Raw genomic sequence first — 18,459 nt, forward strand, 5'->3', positions numbered from 1 at the left:
AAATAGCAAACTAGTCCATGCTTCAAAATATTATATGTCAGACTATAAAGACACCAGAGCGGCCAGCATTACGTATTTTCCCTACAAGGCAATTTAACGAATTTATATGTAGGTATACTTGTGCAATGGTATATTTGTGCACGCTTAACATTGCTGCTAAATTATGTTATCTTAAATAAATTTGTTAGAAATTTGATTTATGGATATCTTAATTTCCTTGATGGGAATTTGTGAGTGCAACTGACCTTAGCAAATGACAAAAACATGGAGAAGAATTGTATTGCTGTTGGAGTAAACAGTAAAAACACCGAAAATTATTGTACGGATTTGAACATAGATATACCATAAACATACTAACATTTTGTGAAATTCGCAACCACATAAAAATTGTGTGGTTGCTGCACGCGATTTACTCCAATTCAAGGCGTGCCACCGTCGCACAATCAATGCGTCTACGGCTGCAATGTAACGTATAAATTCAATTTACGCAAATCATCGGTGTTAATCTCGATTTGTGAAGCGCGTTAAGCACGTAGTAAGAAGAAAAACGATACGCCGAAAAAATAAATAAATAAATATCAAATAATAATTTGTTTATGTGCATCAATAAAAAAATGGTAATTAATTAAATCAAACAATTAAAGTGTTTTCTTTTCTCGAAAAAAGTCACCTCATTATATGTGGACCTTACGAAAATATTGCCATACGACCTGTGAAAATGTTTTGTATTTCATATGAAAATAGACCAAGAAAATTCAATTCATATAATCAAATATTATATATTAATACTGGATATAATGAAATGGAATTTTTGTTAAAATATTCTACTATACTATGTAAACGAACTTGTGAGCACAGCTAAACAAAAATCAGCAGAACAACGCGCGTCCTCAGTTTTTGTAGAGGGTAGGAAATGCCACACATTCGCCTCGTCAAAGTATAACAGTTAGAGAAAAGAAAACGAAAATGTGACAGCTCTGGTGGAGGACGGAATGAATGCGACACTATTTCGAGAAAAGAGAACACCATTGGGTAAACTAATTAAACATTACTAATTAAACTTCCTTCGCAGCAGCATCTTCTCATCTTCACCGCCTTTATTGCCACGAGCCATGCCGGCCTACTCTCCCTGTCTCCAGAAGATTTTAAGCAATCCGGCGATATAAAAATCGCCACAATCGTACATAATGCACCATCTGCCGTTTCGCATTCAACTTTCACGCGCATTCACAATCATCACGCCAACCCCAGCCAACACATACAGTCCACACAGCCGAACATTGCCAGTACTACCACACAACCGGCAGTACTTCATCACATACCAACGGTCGCGGTGCAACCAGTCTACACTACACAGCAATTGCATGCCATTCCAGCGGCGATTGCGAAGCATGAATCACCAGCGGGACAAGTGGTGAACAGTGTGGCGACCACAGCGACAGCAGTCAAAGGCAAGACTCCAATTGTTGAGTCATTGACGCATACGCCAGCACATTTGACTTTCGCCGCTCGGCCAGTGGTTTATCAGATGTTACCTGAAATAAAGCCAGTGCGTAAAATTAATTATGATGAAGTTGTGCCTAGTCCAAGGCATGGGACATATATACATTAGTGTACGAGTATGTATACAAGCACCAAAGTGGAGTTTAGAATAAATTGAGACTATAAAAGACACTATTAAGCCTGCATAAAATATAAACATTTTTATTTTGAAGCTTTGTTCTAAGTTATTGTGCCACTGTTCCTTATGTGCTGGTTCCAGAGGCCTGCATTATCTTTTATTTCCCTAACCCTCAGTAACTAGGACACCTACACACTCCCTTCTTCTTCTTTTTTATTGGCGCGATAACCGCTTAAGCGAAACAAAGACAGGATACGTACAAACAAAAATATTGAATTAGTAGAAATAGATCAGTAGACACAGACATCCGCCTCTTGAATGATCATCACATTGACTTGTGTGCCGGCGCTTATTAAAATTGCGAGGCATTTTATGGTTGCCGATCTTACTACATATGTAGATACTCGTATAAACTTATTCAGATAGGATAAAATGCATAATTCTGTAGCTTCTTCTTCTTCTTGATTGGTGCAACAAGATTTTGGCCGAGTTTAGCAAAGCGTGCTAGTCAATTCTTTCTCGTGCCAACCGGCGCCAGTTGGACACATCAAGCGAAACCAAGTTCTTCTTCACCTGATCAGAGGAGGTCTTGTTCTTCCTCAGCTACCACCAACTGTTTTTTTTTTCCTTGTTCACTCCACTCGGAAGCATAGGGCCTTGACAAGATTTGATTTGCGTTGGTTTCGTTAATCTATTGAATTTCGGGCAGGGTAGGTGATTAGCCTGCCGCTATCAGTCCTAAGTAGTGGCCCAGCTGTCGTTGCTTAGGAACAACGTCTTCATACTGCTTGGAGCGCTATCTGTGTGTCAGATTTTTCTACCAGAAGGATCGCACAGATGGTTGAGGACCTAAAGTGGTGTGTCTGCGCTATTACCGTGGCTGCCTGCTTCCTCTTACTGGCGCCACTGATGCAATGTGTAACTGTGTGTTTTTCTTTGTTTTTGCTTGTTTTAGCAGCCACAATGCAAATAATGTGCTGATTATTGTGCGGTAGTAAGATTGGAAAGGATAAGTTTTTGGGTTTAAGGAATGAGTTTTTTTTGTAGAATTTCTCTATATAGGTAAATTTGGAAAAGTGTGAGGACCGTGCTTTACGTTGGATTCGAACCCACAACCTCTGAGATGGCAGGCTAGTGCACTTACACTAGACTACCGCGGCCGCAAGACCACCAGCTGGTACCGCATTGAATATTTTCAGCGCCGGAGCGTTTGTATCCATTCGGATGACATGAATCAACCGACGTAGCCGCTGGATCTTTATTCGCTACACTATGTCTACGTATGTTGTCATAAAGCTCATACAGCTCATCTTTCCATCGTCTGCGATACTCGCCGTCGTCAACTTGCAAGGGTCCAAAAATCTTTTTGAGAATCAGAATCTCTCTGTAAAACACTCCAAAGGACGCCTTATCGGATGTTGTCATCGTCCAGGTTTCTACACCATACGTTAGAGCATGATGAGAACCTTGAAGAGTTTTAGTTTTATTCATCAAGGTAGGGTTATACTGCTCAATTGCCTACTTACACACTCTCTATACAACACTCCCTAATGAAGGTTAAAAGGATCTTGGGTGACATATACGTAACAGAAATAAAATCAGCTACAAATTCCTAGGCATTCTAGCAAATTGAAGAAATATCTATCTGTATAGCAGCTTGATCAAAATGTTATGGAATGTTAAGTATTCAGAAAATTCAAAACACAATTTTATTTCTCATAAGGGGCAATATCCTCTTCAAAGTACTCCCCATAAACTTTAACGCACTTATGCCAGCTAAGCATTTCTGGGCGTTGATTTTCTGTATAAGGCTATAGCCATCATTCGTTTGCGATCGTTTTTTGACTAAATCAAACAGAAAAAAATCGCAGAGAGCCTTAACAGACGATGAATGATGGATAGTACAATATTATTTTCGTTCTTGGACAAAAATCCTCGAATTATAATGGTGCAGAATCCACAAGTTGTTATCCCACAAATCCTTTCTTTTTTAGCGAATTGCTTCACGTAAATGACTCGTAATGCCCAAATAATAGTCTTTATTAACAGTCTGGGCTTCTGATGAAAATGCCGTTGTGATTCGTAGAAACCGTGAGCATCGTTTTCATTTCCGACTGAAAACGACGCACTCATACTCATCTCATCTCCAGTTTATCAAACGCAAATATTTCATCAGATTCAGCCTTTACAATCATCTATTCGGTGATATCAACGATGTCCATTTTTGCTTGAAATTCCGCGCTTTTGTGATCAACTTTGCCGCAACATGGCGCAAACCCCCCAAATCCTTAACAAATACTCTTTAAGCAGCACACCCGGCTTTATTGGTCGTGTGGTCCTTGAGCACCCTCCAATTATCGGTAGGTAGCTACGCTCTCACTTTTGTCCTTGAGGTCTGCTGCCCTTAGCCTCGCACAGTGTAGACCTCACAAAGCAGGAAACTGTAGAGGATGGCGGTCATACCTGATTTTCGTGACGCTCCCTCCCTTTTTACCATTTCTCCCTTTTCTTACCATTTCTACTTTAACATTTACCATTCAGTGGACTCTCAAGCCCCTTGGATTCTCAAGGCTAGCCTTACTATTATTATTAGAGGTGTTCGAGAGAACACCGAAACTTTTTTGTCTTGCTTGTTTCCCGACTAAGTCTCCACAGCATTCGGTAATTGGTAGTCAGAAAAGTGGCGACTCGAGTTTCACATGAATCAATCCCTTCTGTAAACGAAGCAAAACGCTCAAGGTGTTGTTCTTTTGCTTTTCTTTCAAAGTTTCACTAGACATTTTTATCAACCATTGTAGAGTTTGAATTTTTTATTCCAAAAAAGTTTTAGTTAAAGTAAATATGAAACCTAAACAACACGAGTGATGCCTGTAAAACAGAAAACACACTTCGACTAAAATTTGGATAATTAAAATTTTAAATAAATTTCTTATAACGAACATCAACCTGGAACACAGTAAGCAGTTTCAAAAGATTTTAAAGTAAATAACAGCTAGATCAGCAATAAGAGCATCCTTTGCCTCAGAGTTTGTATCTGTTGTTGGCACTACTCTGGGCATTGCTTGCATTCGAGATGATGCTTGCACTTGCGCTTGCACTTGCACTTGTTTTTGCATTGCCACTTGCTTTTGCATTTGCATTTGCGTTTGTGTTGCCTCTACGTACCACGGATGTTTGCGGTGAGAAGATGATCGGGGTATGGTAGGCACGCAACACTTGTGACTTGATTGTACGCACTGCGGGTGCCACAATGGGCGTGACCACACGCGCATGCTTATGCACCACCGTTTGACTCTGATGTGACACAGCAGTCGGTATTTTCTGCACCACTTCTCCCACCTTAGCTACAGTCGACTCGCGAATAGTGATGGTCTCTGGTGCGATAACAGTACGTAGGCCAGGACGCGTAGAAATGGTAATGGGCAGTGGTATAGTCTCAGGCGGTAAGATGTGATGTTGGATGGTTGTAGAGGAGCTGCTGCCTGTTGGGACGTTAATCGAAGAAGATACACGTAATGCGGAGCGCGATGCTGATGCTGAAGCCAATGCAGAACCAGCAGAGGCCACAGCTGTAAGACGTGCTATGGATGCTGGCGCGGCAGCTTGAGAGTTTGAAATAGGTGCAGGAGTGGCAATTGATGTTACCGATGCTGGCGCACCTGATTCCTGGTCATCTGTTATGCCCGTCGTGTCGTTGTTGTCCTCCTGCTCTCCCGATGTGACGGCATTCGATTGCAGCTGTTGTTGATTTTGAGACTTAGCTGTCAAGGAGATTGTTTGATAAGGCTTAAGGATCGAGCTGCCGCTGATGATTTTGTAAAGACCGTCCGGCTCCGGCGAGGCTATACTGCACACAATGCAAGCGAGTAGTAGTGGCAACTGCGGATGGAGATTTATGAGTTGAAATATGAATAAGCAAGAGCACTCAATAATTTCATTTAAGGCTCACCAATTTGAACATTGTTATTTCGCACAATCTTTCAAAATGTTTGCTTTAGAAAATACCAGTTTCTTACTGATGCTCGAACTTTACTTTCTGGAAGCTTTTATACTCATTAAATGTCGTTGCAGATGATTGGTTTCACGTCAATCATTGGCATAGAACATCTTAGATTTCAAATAAACTCGAACCAACATCAAGTATTTCATCGCATCAGTAATCAGGTGATTCAAGTTTCATCGAGTGAGTGGTTATGAGTTGCTTGTTTGTGTATTACAAAATTGTTTTACCAACAGTGATATAATTTTTATATTGTAATAGGACACTTTTAATCACATGTGAGAATTTGTGAGCTATTTGTGATTATTTCCGATTTGCATTTACTAATTTGTTGAATAATAATTTCTTCTTTATGTACTCTTTGTATTCCAATGTTATGAATTAAATGTAATAGACATCAAGCAAGCGTTTGTCAAACTTAGTCGAAAACATATTGAACATAATTTAAAGATGTTAGGCATACCTTGTATACTAGTACGCCTAATTGGCATAACGTTAACAAACACTTGGGCAAAAGTGAGAATCCAAGGTAATGCACCGACCGTTTTGAAGTGATCTCAGGTGTAAAACAGGGAGATGCGCTTTCACCCAGCTTTTCAACCTGGTACTATACTCTGATGTGCGTCTAGAATCATCTGCTAGGATGGCAGGACTTATCATCAAGGAAGAAAAAACTAAATATATAGTGAATTTAAGGGGTCCCGGTGGTCTAGAACTTTTAAAGAACTGATTTTTTTTCATATTTCAAAAATATAGGCTTTTAAGAATATATGTACTGTCAAATTTTTGGAAGGATATTCGCAATTAGATTCTACAGTCGTTTTAACAGGTAGAGTCAGATTCGTCACGCAGCAGCATCAATGGAAAATATCCACTCTCAAAACTTTAAACTCAATTATCTCAAAACTACTTTTTTCGGCCTGGTGTAGTAGTCAAAAAAAACTATTCAACCGAATCGTCTGAAATTTTAAAATGTTGTTCACAACATCAATGGCTATCGCCCGTACCTGAATCATGTTATTATTTAGATTATTTCGTATTTTTTTATTAAAAATTTTTTATTAAAAAACCGAAAAAACCCCGATTTTTAGAGTGTCAAATTCAAAACCGCGCTATTTTGTAAAATTTTTTTTTATTGTAGTACGGAGCATAGCTACAGTCATACTGATTAATAATTTTTTTGATTTTTGTGTTTCAGATAAATAGAAGAGCCAAAATAGACAACACCGTCCAGGTCCAATTTTTCGGGAGAGTCAACTTCAGCGCCATTTTTTAAATTATTAAAATTAAAAAAGAACTTCATTTCATTAAAAAAAAATTTATTTTTCATTAAAAAAAAACAATTTTCACTTTTCATTAAAAAATTTTTTTTTAATTTTGTATGTAAAAGAAGCTAAATAAAAATCTTAAAAAATTCAAATATCGTTTTTCATTTTTTTATTGCAAAAAAAAATTCCTCAAAATACCCTAAATTGTCGAGCTCTAGACCAGGGCTCCCCCTTAAGTATCTTGGAGTTATGCTGAGTGCACAGAAAGCTACCTCTATTGCCATACAAGACAGCATACAAGCTGCAAATAAGTCTTACTTCACGCATAAAAAGTTGATGAAGTCGAGATTACTTTCTAGAAACCAGAAACTACGAATTTGCAAAACTCTCATAAGACCTACACTCCCACACGGGTGCGAAGGGTGGGCTCTGAAATAAAATGAAACCGATCAGTTAAATTGTTTTGAAAGGAATATCCTTAGAAAATATATGGACCTGTACGACTTGAAGACGGTACTTACCGCATTCAGTACAACGACGAGTTAGACACATTTATCAATTGGGCAAACGTAATCAAGTACATCAAAGCGTGAAGGATTCGATGGTAAGGTCACATTTCACGAATGAGCAACGATAGATCTTCGAAGCAAGTCCACAAGGCGACAGAAGAAGAGGCCGGCCTAGAAAACTATGGAGAGATAACATCGAAGGTGGCTTTGATGCTATGGGCATATCTGATATCAAACGACAAGCTGATGACCGAGTGACATGGAAGCGAATTGTAACGGAAGCAATGGTTCACCCCGACCTACGATGCTATGATGATAATGATGATGAACGTATTCGAATGTAAACGATTATACAATTTACGTTCCCGTGACAGTCGGTTCTACGTTACCGGAACGGCCCGGATTTATATCTGGCCAAGGACTGTCACTCCAGCAGCATTCCCCGTGCATGCATGACATATCTTTTTTCAAAAGTCCGCCATTTTGTTATTTTTCAAAAATAATGTCCCATTGTTACATCTGTCAGAATGAAGAGCCTACAGAATAATAATCAGTTTAACTTTTCATTTTCAGATATCCTGAAGAGCCAAAATCCTGTTAACAAGCGACCTATCTTTTTTTAAGACGCTTACTTTGGTGCCACCCTACTACAAAAAAATATGTAAAACAAAATTATTTTTGTATACAATTTGATGTCAACTATGGCATTTTATTTTCTTAAAAAAAAAAAATCCTAAAAAATATCTATAAAAAATGAGTACTTGACCAGACTACTACCTTAAGCGTTGCATTTCAATTTGCTAACTTTGAAATGCCTATGAGTCCTCAGAAGAAAGCCAATAACTTCTCTTTACAGACACTTTTGTAAATCTGTCTAGCGTCATGTACAAATAAAGTCAAATAAAATTAGTTCAACAAAGCTTTTCTTTTAATTAAGTGCCAGTTTGGGTGATCGGATAAAAATATTTGCTATTGTGCATATATTAGTTTCACATGGAGATTTAAGTTTCAAAAAAAAATTTAGAGTTCCATTTTACCACATCACATAACTTGATTTTAAATAAGTCGGAAATTTTGGAAAAGTTATACATAAAAAATCTTACTGCCATTCAACGATCGAAACAAACTTCAACTACTGCACAAAAGGCGGCCGTAAAAATTTATTGCATTTTAGTTTAAAATTTTTCTTACCATAGACCCAATTCGACCTGATGCAGAGGACGCCTCTGAGCGAAGGTGACCTCCCAGAAGTGGTCTTAAAGTCAACCCAAGTAAAATAAAGCTTTAACTTATTGTATCACCCTCAAATATACAAAAAAGTGTAAATGTTCCTTCAATATCCTGGAAATTACAATGCACTTAATAGAAAATGTTGCTTATCCTCAGCCGTCCATATTCACACAACAGTAGTTTAGGAGTAATTAAGATGTTGGGATCAAATGCTAACATTTTCAAATAGATATTTAGAGCAGTTGACTAACAGCGGCCGCCGTAGCTGAATGAGTTGGTGCATGACTACCAGTCGGGAGTACATAGGTTCGAATCACCATGTATGAAACATCCGGTTGGTTGGAGTGATGATTCACCAAGAATCCAATTAGAACTTCCGCACTATTTTGTCCCCACATCCTAGCTACCAACAAATTATTCGGTTATTCCTTCACTACTACAGCGTGAACGATATGAAGTGTTACCAACTTCACACAGCTTGTATCTGTAAAACAGCTCATGACATCAACGGCAAAATTGTTTTAATGACAGTTCAATATATTGTTTATAACCCATCAAAAGCATTTGCGTCTCAGTTCTGTTGAATTTTTTTTTTCTGTGATGGAAATCAAACGTAATGGTGTGACTGCGTTATATTTGGCTAGAAAATCACAACCAGCCATTGTTCGTGAGCTCAGTCACCTCAAAGCGAATAAAATGTTTATGTATCGCACTATAAAACGTTACAATGATACTAGTAGCATTGCAAAACGCTATGGAGGTGGACCAAAAAAAACCGCAACAACGCCAGAAATGGTTCGAAAAGTGAAGGCTCGACTTGAATGAAATCCACGTCGAAGTGGAAGAAAAATGGCCAAAGAACTGAAAATATCACAAGACAGCACTCGACGCATATTGAAAAATGAGCTCAAGGTCAAGGTTTACAAGTTCCAAAAAGCACACGATCTTTTACCCCAGCAAAACAAGTTCGGTGCGAAAGAGCAAAGGAGTTTTTGCGCTTGGACGAACGTGACGAATTTCCTCACATTGTGTTTTCTGATGGAAAAATGTTCCCAATTGAGCAGTTCATAAACACTCAAAACGATCGACTGAACACTCATACGAAAATTTGAGCCTACGTATGGCCACTCGAAGCAATTTCCCATCGCAAGTAATGGTTTGGGCCGCAATAACCGCTGATGGACACTCTCCAATCGTTTTTAGAGCCGTGGACACGCAAAGATTTCGGTCGTAGACCATGGACGTTCCAACAGGACTCGGCACCGTCTCATAAAGCTCGTGTGAACCAAGAATGGTTAAAAAATCGAATTCGCCAGACACAAATTCGACGAACTATTCCATCTAGTCCATTTTGGAGAGCAAGGTGGGGACTAAAAAATATGACAGTATGGATGCGCTGAAAAAAGCGATTATACGAAAATGGGCCAAAATACCTAAAGATCACATTCGTGCAGCATGCAACTCATTTTTTGACCGTTTGAAGGCTATAGTCAAGGCAAAAGGTGGTCATATCGAGCTAAAGTGAATATATGTTAAAATTGTAATCATTTTTGTAATCATTTGGCCAGCTCGACGAAGTTTTCAAAAATAATAAAACAATGTTTCATTCTATAGTTCATTGTCTAAAAAAATCTTCTAATTCAAGGTAAATTTCAAAAAACTTTCATCCAAATATTCAACTTTTTGAACAAAATTTTTAGGAAACCTTTATGTATACATTTTTAAGTCCCATTCAATTTTAGTATCACTAAATGGAAGTTTGAAGTTACTCAAAAATCGCGTTGACTTGGGACAATCTTTTTTTTGGTATACATTTTCTTCCTTATAAAATACTTCAAAGTTATTTTGGCTTATATTTCATGGGCGCATCATAAAATTCAAATAATTAGTGCTAAATACATAAATACAATTCATTTTCATGTTATGACTGACATTTTTGTTAAAGTCGTTAACAAAAGTCTGAATTTTTCAAACGCAATATATTTTTCCTTACTCAAGATAAACAAATACTGCAGGGCCTGTAGAGAAATGCACGCTTTAAACTAATAATTTTTGAGAATTTTCATTTTAATTTCTCAGACACAATATATTTTTCCATATGGCAAAATGAAGAAATACTTGTACGTATGGCCTGTAGGTAAATGCACACTTAATCTTCTTCTTTCTTCTTTCCCAGCATTACAACGCAGGGTGCGTCAAAGCTTCCTTCGCAATGCTCCTCCAAAACGGTCGAACTTTAGCTTTTGCTTCCTCACTTCCACACTCGTTTTCCACTGCCTCTATTCATCGGTTCCTCGGTCTGCCTTTGGCCTTTACGCCCATTGACTTTCCTTTCTTCTCGCAATACATTCTTCATATTCGAACGTTAATCCTGCCACGAATACTTTAGCGTTGACATAAATATCAGCTTCGAAATAAATTCGTGTAACTTCCACATATGCGAATTCATGTATGTATATAATTGACGCTTACACCCTTTTTGGGGGTTGGAAAAACTTCTCCTCATATTTCTGATGTACGTCATAACATTACATAACATAACATGGTACAACATATCACACGCAGTAGCATAACACAACACAATATACCATAACATAAGGTAACTTAGCAAAATACAAGATTGCATAGCATAAAATAAAATTAAATAAAACAAAAAAATCAAATTTCTAGATTAAAAACAATTATTTCCTTCATTTATTATTCTCATCTGTCGCTTAGCTTTGTGAGATGCTAAACCTCAGCGAGAACTCAACTGTAACTGCCAATAGTGAGCTGGGTCGTGATTCAGGTGTACTAATTGAGGTAAACTGCGTGTAAGTTGGAATTTTTATGTAACAACGAAGAGATATTCAAAAAAATTCTAAAATTTTCTTTTTTGAAGTAGTTAGCGTGAATTTATTACCTAGTTACACTCTGTTCCAGTTAATACTCAAGTTTAACTTTTTACTAAAATGGGCTTCAGTAGAAGGCTTATTTTATTCTTCATGCTGCCGCAGAAAAAAAGGATGCCGCCTATAGAGCCACGCTGCGATAGGGCGCAACGCGAGCCATGTGGGATCGCTACAGAGAGCTGAAAAGGAAGAGAGACGTATTATCCGAAAAAAGAAGTGAGAGGCCGAAATACGAGAGTGCGAAGAGCTTGAGATGCTGGCCAACAGGAACAACGCCCGAAAAATCTACCAGAAAGTTCGGCGGCTTACAGAAGGTTTTAAGACCGGGGCGTTTTCCTGTAAGAACAAAGACGGCGATCTGGTGACTGACGTACTGAGCAATCTTAAATTATGGAGGGAACACTTCTCGAACCTATTAAACAGTGATAGCTGCTCATGTCACGAAAAGTGAAGATCCCGATACCCCAATCGTTGACGATGGAATTATCGTTCCGTTACCCGATCATGACGAGGTGAGAATAGCGATAAAGCGGCTAAAGAACAACAAAACCGCGGGTGCCGACGGACTGCCGGGTGAGCTATTCAAACATGGCGGCGAGGAGCTGGTAAGGTGCATGCATCAGCTCCTGTGCAAAATATGGACGGATGAAAGCATGCCTGCCGATTGGAATTTAAGTGTGCTCTGCCCAATCCATAAGAAGGGTGATCCTGCAATCTGTGCCAATTACCGCGGGATTAGTCTTCTAAATATCGCCTATAAGGTTCTAGCGAGCGTATTGTGTGAAAGACTGAAGCCTACCGTCAACCAACTGATTGGACCTTATCAGTGTGGCTTCAGACCTGGAAAGTCTACCATCGACCAAATATTCACAATACGCCAAATCTTGGAAAAGACCCATGAAAGGAGAATCGACACACACCATCTTTTCGTCGACTTCAAAGCTGCATTCGACAGTACGGAAAGGAGTTACCTAAATGCCGCGATGTCTGAATTTGGTATCCCCGAAAAACTAATACGGCTATGTAAGATGACGTTGCTCAACACCAGCAGCGCCGTCAGAATTGGGAAGGACCTCTCCGAGCCGTTTGATACCAAACGAGGTTTCAGACAGGGTGACTCGCTGTCGTGTGACTTCTTTAACCTGATGTTGGAGAGCATCGTACGAGCCGCAGAACTTAATCGCTCAGGCACAATTTTTTATAAGAGCGTACAATTGCTGGCGTATGCCGATGATATTGACATCATCGGCCTTAACAACCGCGCTGTTAGTTCTGCCTTCTCCAAACTGGATAAAGAGGCAAAGCGAATGGGTCTGGTGGTGAACGATGACAAAACGAAGTACCTCCTGTCTTCAAACAAACAGTCGGCGCACTCGCGTATCGGCACCCACGTCACTGTTGACAGTTATATTATAATTTCGAGGTTGTAAAAGACTTCGTTTATTTAGGAACCAGCATTAACACCGAAAACAATGTCAGCCTTGAAATCCAACGTAGAATCTCTCTTGCCAACAAGTGCTACTTTGGACTAAGTAAAAAAAACTGAGCAGTAAAGTCCTCTCTCGACGAACAAAACTAATACGCTACAAGACTCTCATCATGCCCGTCCTAACGTATGGCGCAGAAGCGTGGACGATGACAACATCAGATGAAGCGACGCTTCGAGTGTTCGAGAGAAAGATTCTGCGTAAGATTTTTGGAACTTTGCACGTTGGCAACGGCGAATATCGCAGACGATGGAACGATGAGCTGTATGAACTTTACGACGACATAGACATAGCGCAGTAAATAAAGATCCAGCGGTTACGTTGGCTGGATCATGTCGTCCGAATGGATACAAACGCTCCGGCTTTGAAAGTATTCGATGCGGTACGAGTTGGTGGTAGCACAGGAAGAGGAAGGCCTCCTCTGCGTTGGAAAGATCAGGTGGAGAAGGACTTGGCTTCACTTGGTGTGTCCAACTGGCGCCGGTTAGCACGAGAAAGAAACGACTGGCGCGCTTTGTTAAACTCGGCCAAAATCGCGTAAGCGGTTATAGCGCCAATTAAGAAGAAGAAGAAGAAGATGATGAATAAATAAATAAAATTCGGTTTTGATGCCTCAGGAAATAATAAATTCCTCCTACAGTTTTTGAGCGATCACAAATGTTATTGACTACGGATAACGGCTACAAAGAGTGAAACATCTAACCCATATTTTTTAAATCCGCTTTATCACAGCAGAAATACATTCGAAGGTTTGCCATTGCTTGCCATGGAGCAATTGCTATTAGAAAAAACTTTTTCTATCATTTGGCGTTTCCTATCCTTCCGAATAGGAGTTGTCACTCACCAACTCATTCGTTTACGGTTTCCATGAATTTAGTCTACTTAATATAGAATAGAGCTAACACAAAAGTAACAAAGAGGTTACTTTTATTTTTCTGCAATGGTTAAACTCTTCCGAATTATGTTCTTACAGGGTGTGTATTAACACAATCCACATATTCTTATATACTTACATGCACACGCATAAACCCCAAACAAATAGTTATTACCTCCTTTATTGCACTCATATTAGTCTCACAACGCTGGTATTGTATTCATTCAACGCTATGGCCCCAGCCGTCTGCATTAGACGAGTATTCTTACTTGTAGCACCATTAGCGAAGGCAGCAATAGACAGCGCAGCTCCAATACGGCGGCTGGGCCACTTAGACGTATGAGCTACTCGAATAATACATACGGCTTTATTCTCATTTCTGATGTTTTTACTTGCCACATTTACAAAGTATGTATGTATGTAATATATATGTACATTTGGGTGGTCCCAATTTTTGTGAGGAAGAAAAACGTATTATTTTTTTGTTGTTTTTGTAAGGCTATAAAACAAAAAACTACTAAATATGGAATTTTAAACCGATCGAAGAAGGTTTAGAGATTCCGACTAGAGCATCAAGTTTGAAAAATGCTTTTTGGAAAAAAAAAAATTTTTTGTAGGTGTTCTTGAAAAACACCCCCAGAATTTTTTTCCTTTTTCAATAATAGGATTCCCTTTTTGGGTGTTTGGCCGAGCTTATCCTCCTATTTGTGGCGTGCGTCTTGATGTTGTTCCACAAATGGAGAGACCTACAGGTTTAAGCCGACTCCGAGCGGCTGATATTTTTATGAGGAGCTTTTTCATGGCAGAAATACACCCGGAGGTTTACCATTGCCTGCCGAGGGGCGACCGCTATTAGAAAAATGGTTTTCTTTATTTTGGTGTTTCACCGAGATTCGAATCTACGTTCTCTCTCTGAATTCCGAATGGTAGTCACGCACCAAACCATTCAGCTACGGCGGCCGCCGATACCCATAACTTTATTCAATTTCGTACAGCAAATCAGTGAAAGATTCCGCTCGTAGCACTATGTAGCACGCAACTGTATGTACGTATGCTTGTTCCGATGCTAAAATATATATAATATCTTTCACTGTTCCCCATTATTAATTTCACGATGAATGCTGTGTTTTAAAAACGTTAATATCTGACTCATTGACTGCAATGTTATTCGGAAAATAAAGAAAATTACGGAAAGTGACTGATTATTTTTTTTTTTTAATTATGTGGTCTTACTTTTAAAAAATATAAATATTTCGAACTTTAGAATAAAGTCGGAACCGCTAAATCATACCGGATCGGCTTAGTTCTTCATATTTAATAGTTTTTTGAATAATCTCACATTTGTAGTGGGCGTCCCGAACAGTATCCACAATTTCAGTAGAAGCGGTCACCCTAATGTGCATATATACATGTATGTGTGTACATGTCTCATAGGCATAAAAGAATATTTATTACAAAATATTTGTCTTGATTTTTAGAGGATGATGAAAAGTGGAAAAGTTCCATTGCGATTATTGAATGATGAACATATCTTGCAGAGAAAACGTAACTGGTGTGAAAGTCAGATTCAGGACCAGTACAATTACACCAGATGAAAGCGATTACCCTTTTCATACATAACGGGCGTAACGGCGTATTATGATTTGAGCCTTTACGTGGTTTGCCTTAATATTTTGCGCCCCTTTGCAACCTTTGCAGCCTTTGTGATGAGCTGTACTATAATTCGAGGTTTTTACGAGGAGTGCCTTTTATATGTCGGGATTAGAGAACAAAAACAAATTTTAATCATCGAAAATCACTTTATTGTTTTTCAAAATACTCTCCATGAAGATCTATACACTTTTGCATGCGTTTGAACCAATTGTCGAAGCACTTTTGCCACTCTGAATGAGGTACCTCCAAAACATGCATTCTGAATGCCGCAACCGCTTCTTCAGGTGTCGAAAAACGTTGACCTCTCACTTTGTTTTTTACGTACGGGAATAAAAAGAAGTCACTCGGTGCCAAGTCAGGACTATACGGCGGATGACCCATTAATTCGATGTTTTGGGTGCTCAAAAATGCAGTTGCTTGAGCCGATGTGTGAGAGCTCGCATTGTCCTGGTGAAGAGTGATCCGTCTTTGGCGATTGGTTTACCTAATTTCTTGGAAGACAACTGGCAAACAAATGGTTGTGTACCACTCAGAATTTACTGTTCTGCGTTGTTCTAGTGGTACGGTTGCGACATGTCCAGTTTTTCCGATAAAACAGGCGACCATTTGCTTGGAAGTGCTTCGTGCGCGAACAACTTTTGTTGGATTTGGCTCATCTTGAAACACCCATACAGTCGACTGCTGTTTACTTTCGGGCTCATACGCGTAAATCCATGATTCATCACCTGTCACGATGTCATAGACGTGTTTCGACACGAGCCTTTTTTTGAGCGATTGACAAATGTGGGATCCAACACGAACAAATTTTTTTGACAGTCAAATGTTTATGCAATATTGAATGTATGCTAGTCCCACTAATGCCTAAGATTGTCTCAATCTCACGATAGGTCACATGACGATCTTGCAATATCAGTTCGCGCACAGCATCAATGGTTTTCGGAACAACAACTGATTTTGGACGACCTTCACGAAATTCGTCTTGGAGTGAACTACGACCACGATTGAATTCACCATACCATCGATAAACAGTGGTCCTTGATGGAGCTTCATCGCCAAAAAATGAATTAAGTTCATCCATGCAATGTTGCTGAGTTAATCCACGTCGAAAGTTGTAAAAAATAATCGCACGAAAATGTTCACGATTTAATTCCATTTTTGGACCGAGATGAATCTTTTAAGTTACTGTAAACAACACAAATAGCGCTGGTATTTCAAAACGTTTGAGTACGTAAAAGCCAAAAAATGTCAAACTTTGCGATACAGCTGTCAGTTGCTAGATTGCAACACCATCATACGCAACACCATTCATCATAAACTTACTTTGCCCTTAAGAGCTTTATTAATTATTTTTTATCAGTGAGTTGAAAAATTCATGTCGCCAAAAAGATGAAATTAGTTCGTGAAGATTTATTACGATTTTCAAGGTGGATTCTCCTGACAGGAGTGCATTGACCAACTTACTTCCACATTTGGCGTTGAAGCACGACACTTAGCCACTGTGAAACACTGGTAAAAGGAGTTCGTGCACTATGAATTTCATGAAGGCCGTGCAAAAATGATTGTTGTGAAAGAGATAATCGATGCTGAGCGGCAATTGATAACGCAAAATCGTCATGTGACATATCGCGAGATAGAGACATCCCTGGGCATTAGTGAGGCTGGCATACATTCAACATTGTATGAATATTAGGTCGTCAAGAAGATTTGTTTTCGTTGGATACTGCATAATTTGACAACTCTCCAAAAAGAGGAAATTGCAAAGAACTGTTTAAGAAATTCAGCGGCGGTGGTTCAAAGCACGTCTGGAATACCGTAAGAGATAACGAATCTTGGATTTATGCATATGGGCAGGAAACAAAACAGCAATCGGCAAAACGAGCCTAATCCAACAAAAGTGGTTCGCGGAAGAAGCAGCTCAAAACAAATGGTCGCCTGTTGTTTTGGTCATGGAGTAACTGTACCGCTAGATAAACTTAAAACGTCTATTCTGAGGGGTACGCAACCATCTGTTTGCCAAAAGTTTTCGGAGAATCAAGGAGCACAAACCTCTGAAGACGAATCATCTTTTACTAAGTCAATGCGAGCTCTTACGTAACGAATTTAAATTTATTTGAAATTAAAAGTTATTATAAATAAAAGAACAATTATTTTAAAAAATATTAAAAAAATTGATTTATTTTTATGCGTCTCAGGAATTGTACCTAAATCCTACTGGAATTCCTTTGGCTTATACAACAGCGATAGCAATGTGAGCTAACTATCAGTTTTGTTTTATAACTATTGTTGTAATCAGTGACAGATATTCGTGTGCACGCCTAATTTTTAACTTTACCACCTTCTCAATGTATGGCTCGAAGCAACTTCGCCAAACTAAAGAAAATTTAAATTGCATGTAATTTCTAGTTAAGTTTTTGTTAATTCCTTAATGGCCAATTTGAGCTCTAGTACAGTCTTATGCTGGTGTTCTTGTGCTTTTTGTCCATAAATTTTATTCAAAATACTGCTCTTAACAATTATATATGAAAAAAGATGGAAATGAATGAATAAGCACGTCTACAGGTAAAATTCGCCAAACAGTGGAAGAATCGATTCATGAATGCCTTATTGTTGAGAACGTCGAGATATCGATGTGGACGGTTGCGTTGCTGCAGTAATATTCTGAACAGAATAAGCAATTTTTGGTCAAACAGTCCTATTTTTATCCACGACAGAACCAGTTTCTCGACATTTTTTCACTAAACTTTGAATTGTCACTAAGCTAAATGTCAACAATACACAAAAAAAGTTTAAGCCGGTATTAAATGAGTTGTTACAAATTTTTTTTTCCCCACCTTTCGCAGCATCCCATGCACGTACCCACCGCTACTGGACCAGGTGACGGTTGGTTTCGTCATCCAATGGATGGCGTCTGCCTTCAATATTAAAA

General features: G+C 38.9%; 2 protein-coding genes across 2 annotated transcripts; one reads left to right on the forward strand and one right to left on the reverse strand.

Moving 5' to 3' along the window:
• Positions 1–526: 526 nt before the first annotated feature.
• Positions 527–1,639, forward strand: LOC128862045 (uncharacterized). Its single transcript, XM_054100448.1, has 2 exons — positions 527–617; positions 1,073–1,639. Exons 1-2 carry the CDS (start codon positions 597–599, stop codon positions 1,610–1,612), a joined length of 561 nt encoding a protein of 186 aa, XP_053956423.1. The 5' UTR covers positions 527–596; the 3' UTR covers positions 1,613–1,639.
• A 2,774-nt stretch (positions 1,640–4,413) lies between these two features.
• LOC128860104 (uncharacterized) lies at positions 4,414–5,655 on the reverse strand. The gene is made up of 2 exons (XM_054097367.1): positions 5,571–5,655; positions 4,414–5,500 (listed from the first exon to the last, which is right to left on the reverse strand). The coding sequence occupies exons 1-2, from the start codon at positions 5,580–5,582 to the stop codon at positions 4,643–4,645; spliced, it is 870 nt and encodes a 289-aa protein (XP_053953342.1). The 5' UTR covers positions 5,583–5,655; the 3' UTR covers positions 4,414–4,642.
• Between the last annotated feature and the right edge of the window lie 12,804 nt (positions 5,656–18,459).

Source organism: Anastrepha ludens, chromosome 4, assembly GCF_028408465.1.
Source record: "Anastrepha ludens isolate Willacy chromosome 4, idAnaLude1.1, whole genome shotgun sequence".
Taxonomy (NCBI): Eukaryota; Metazoa; Arthropoda; class Insecta; order Diptera; family Tephritidae; genus Anastrepha; species Anastrepha ludens.

Coding starts and splice junctions, on each gene's coding strand:
- LOC128862045 (XM_054100448.1), top strand. CDS start 597: ATGTGCATCAATAAAAAAATG. Junction 618..1,072: donor TGTGCATCAATAAAAAAATG/GTAATTAATTAA, acceptor CTTCCTTCGCAG/CAGCATCTTCTCATCTTCAC.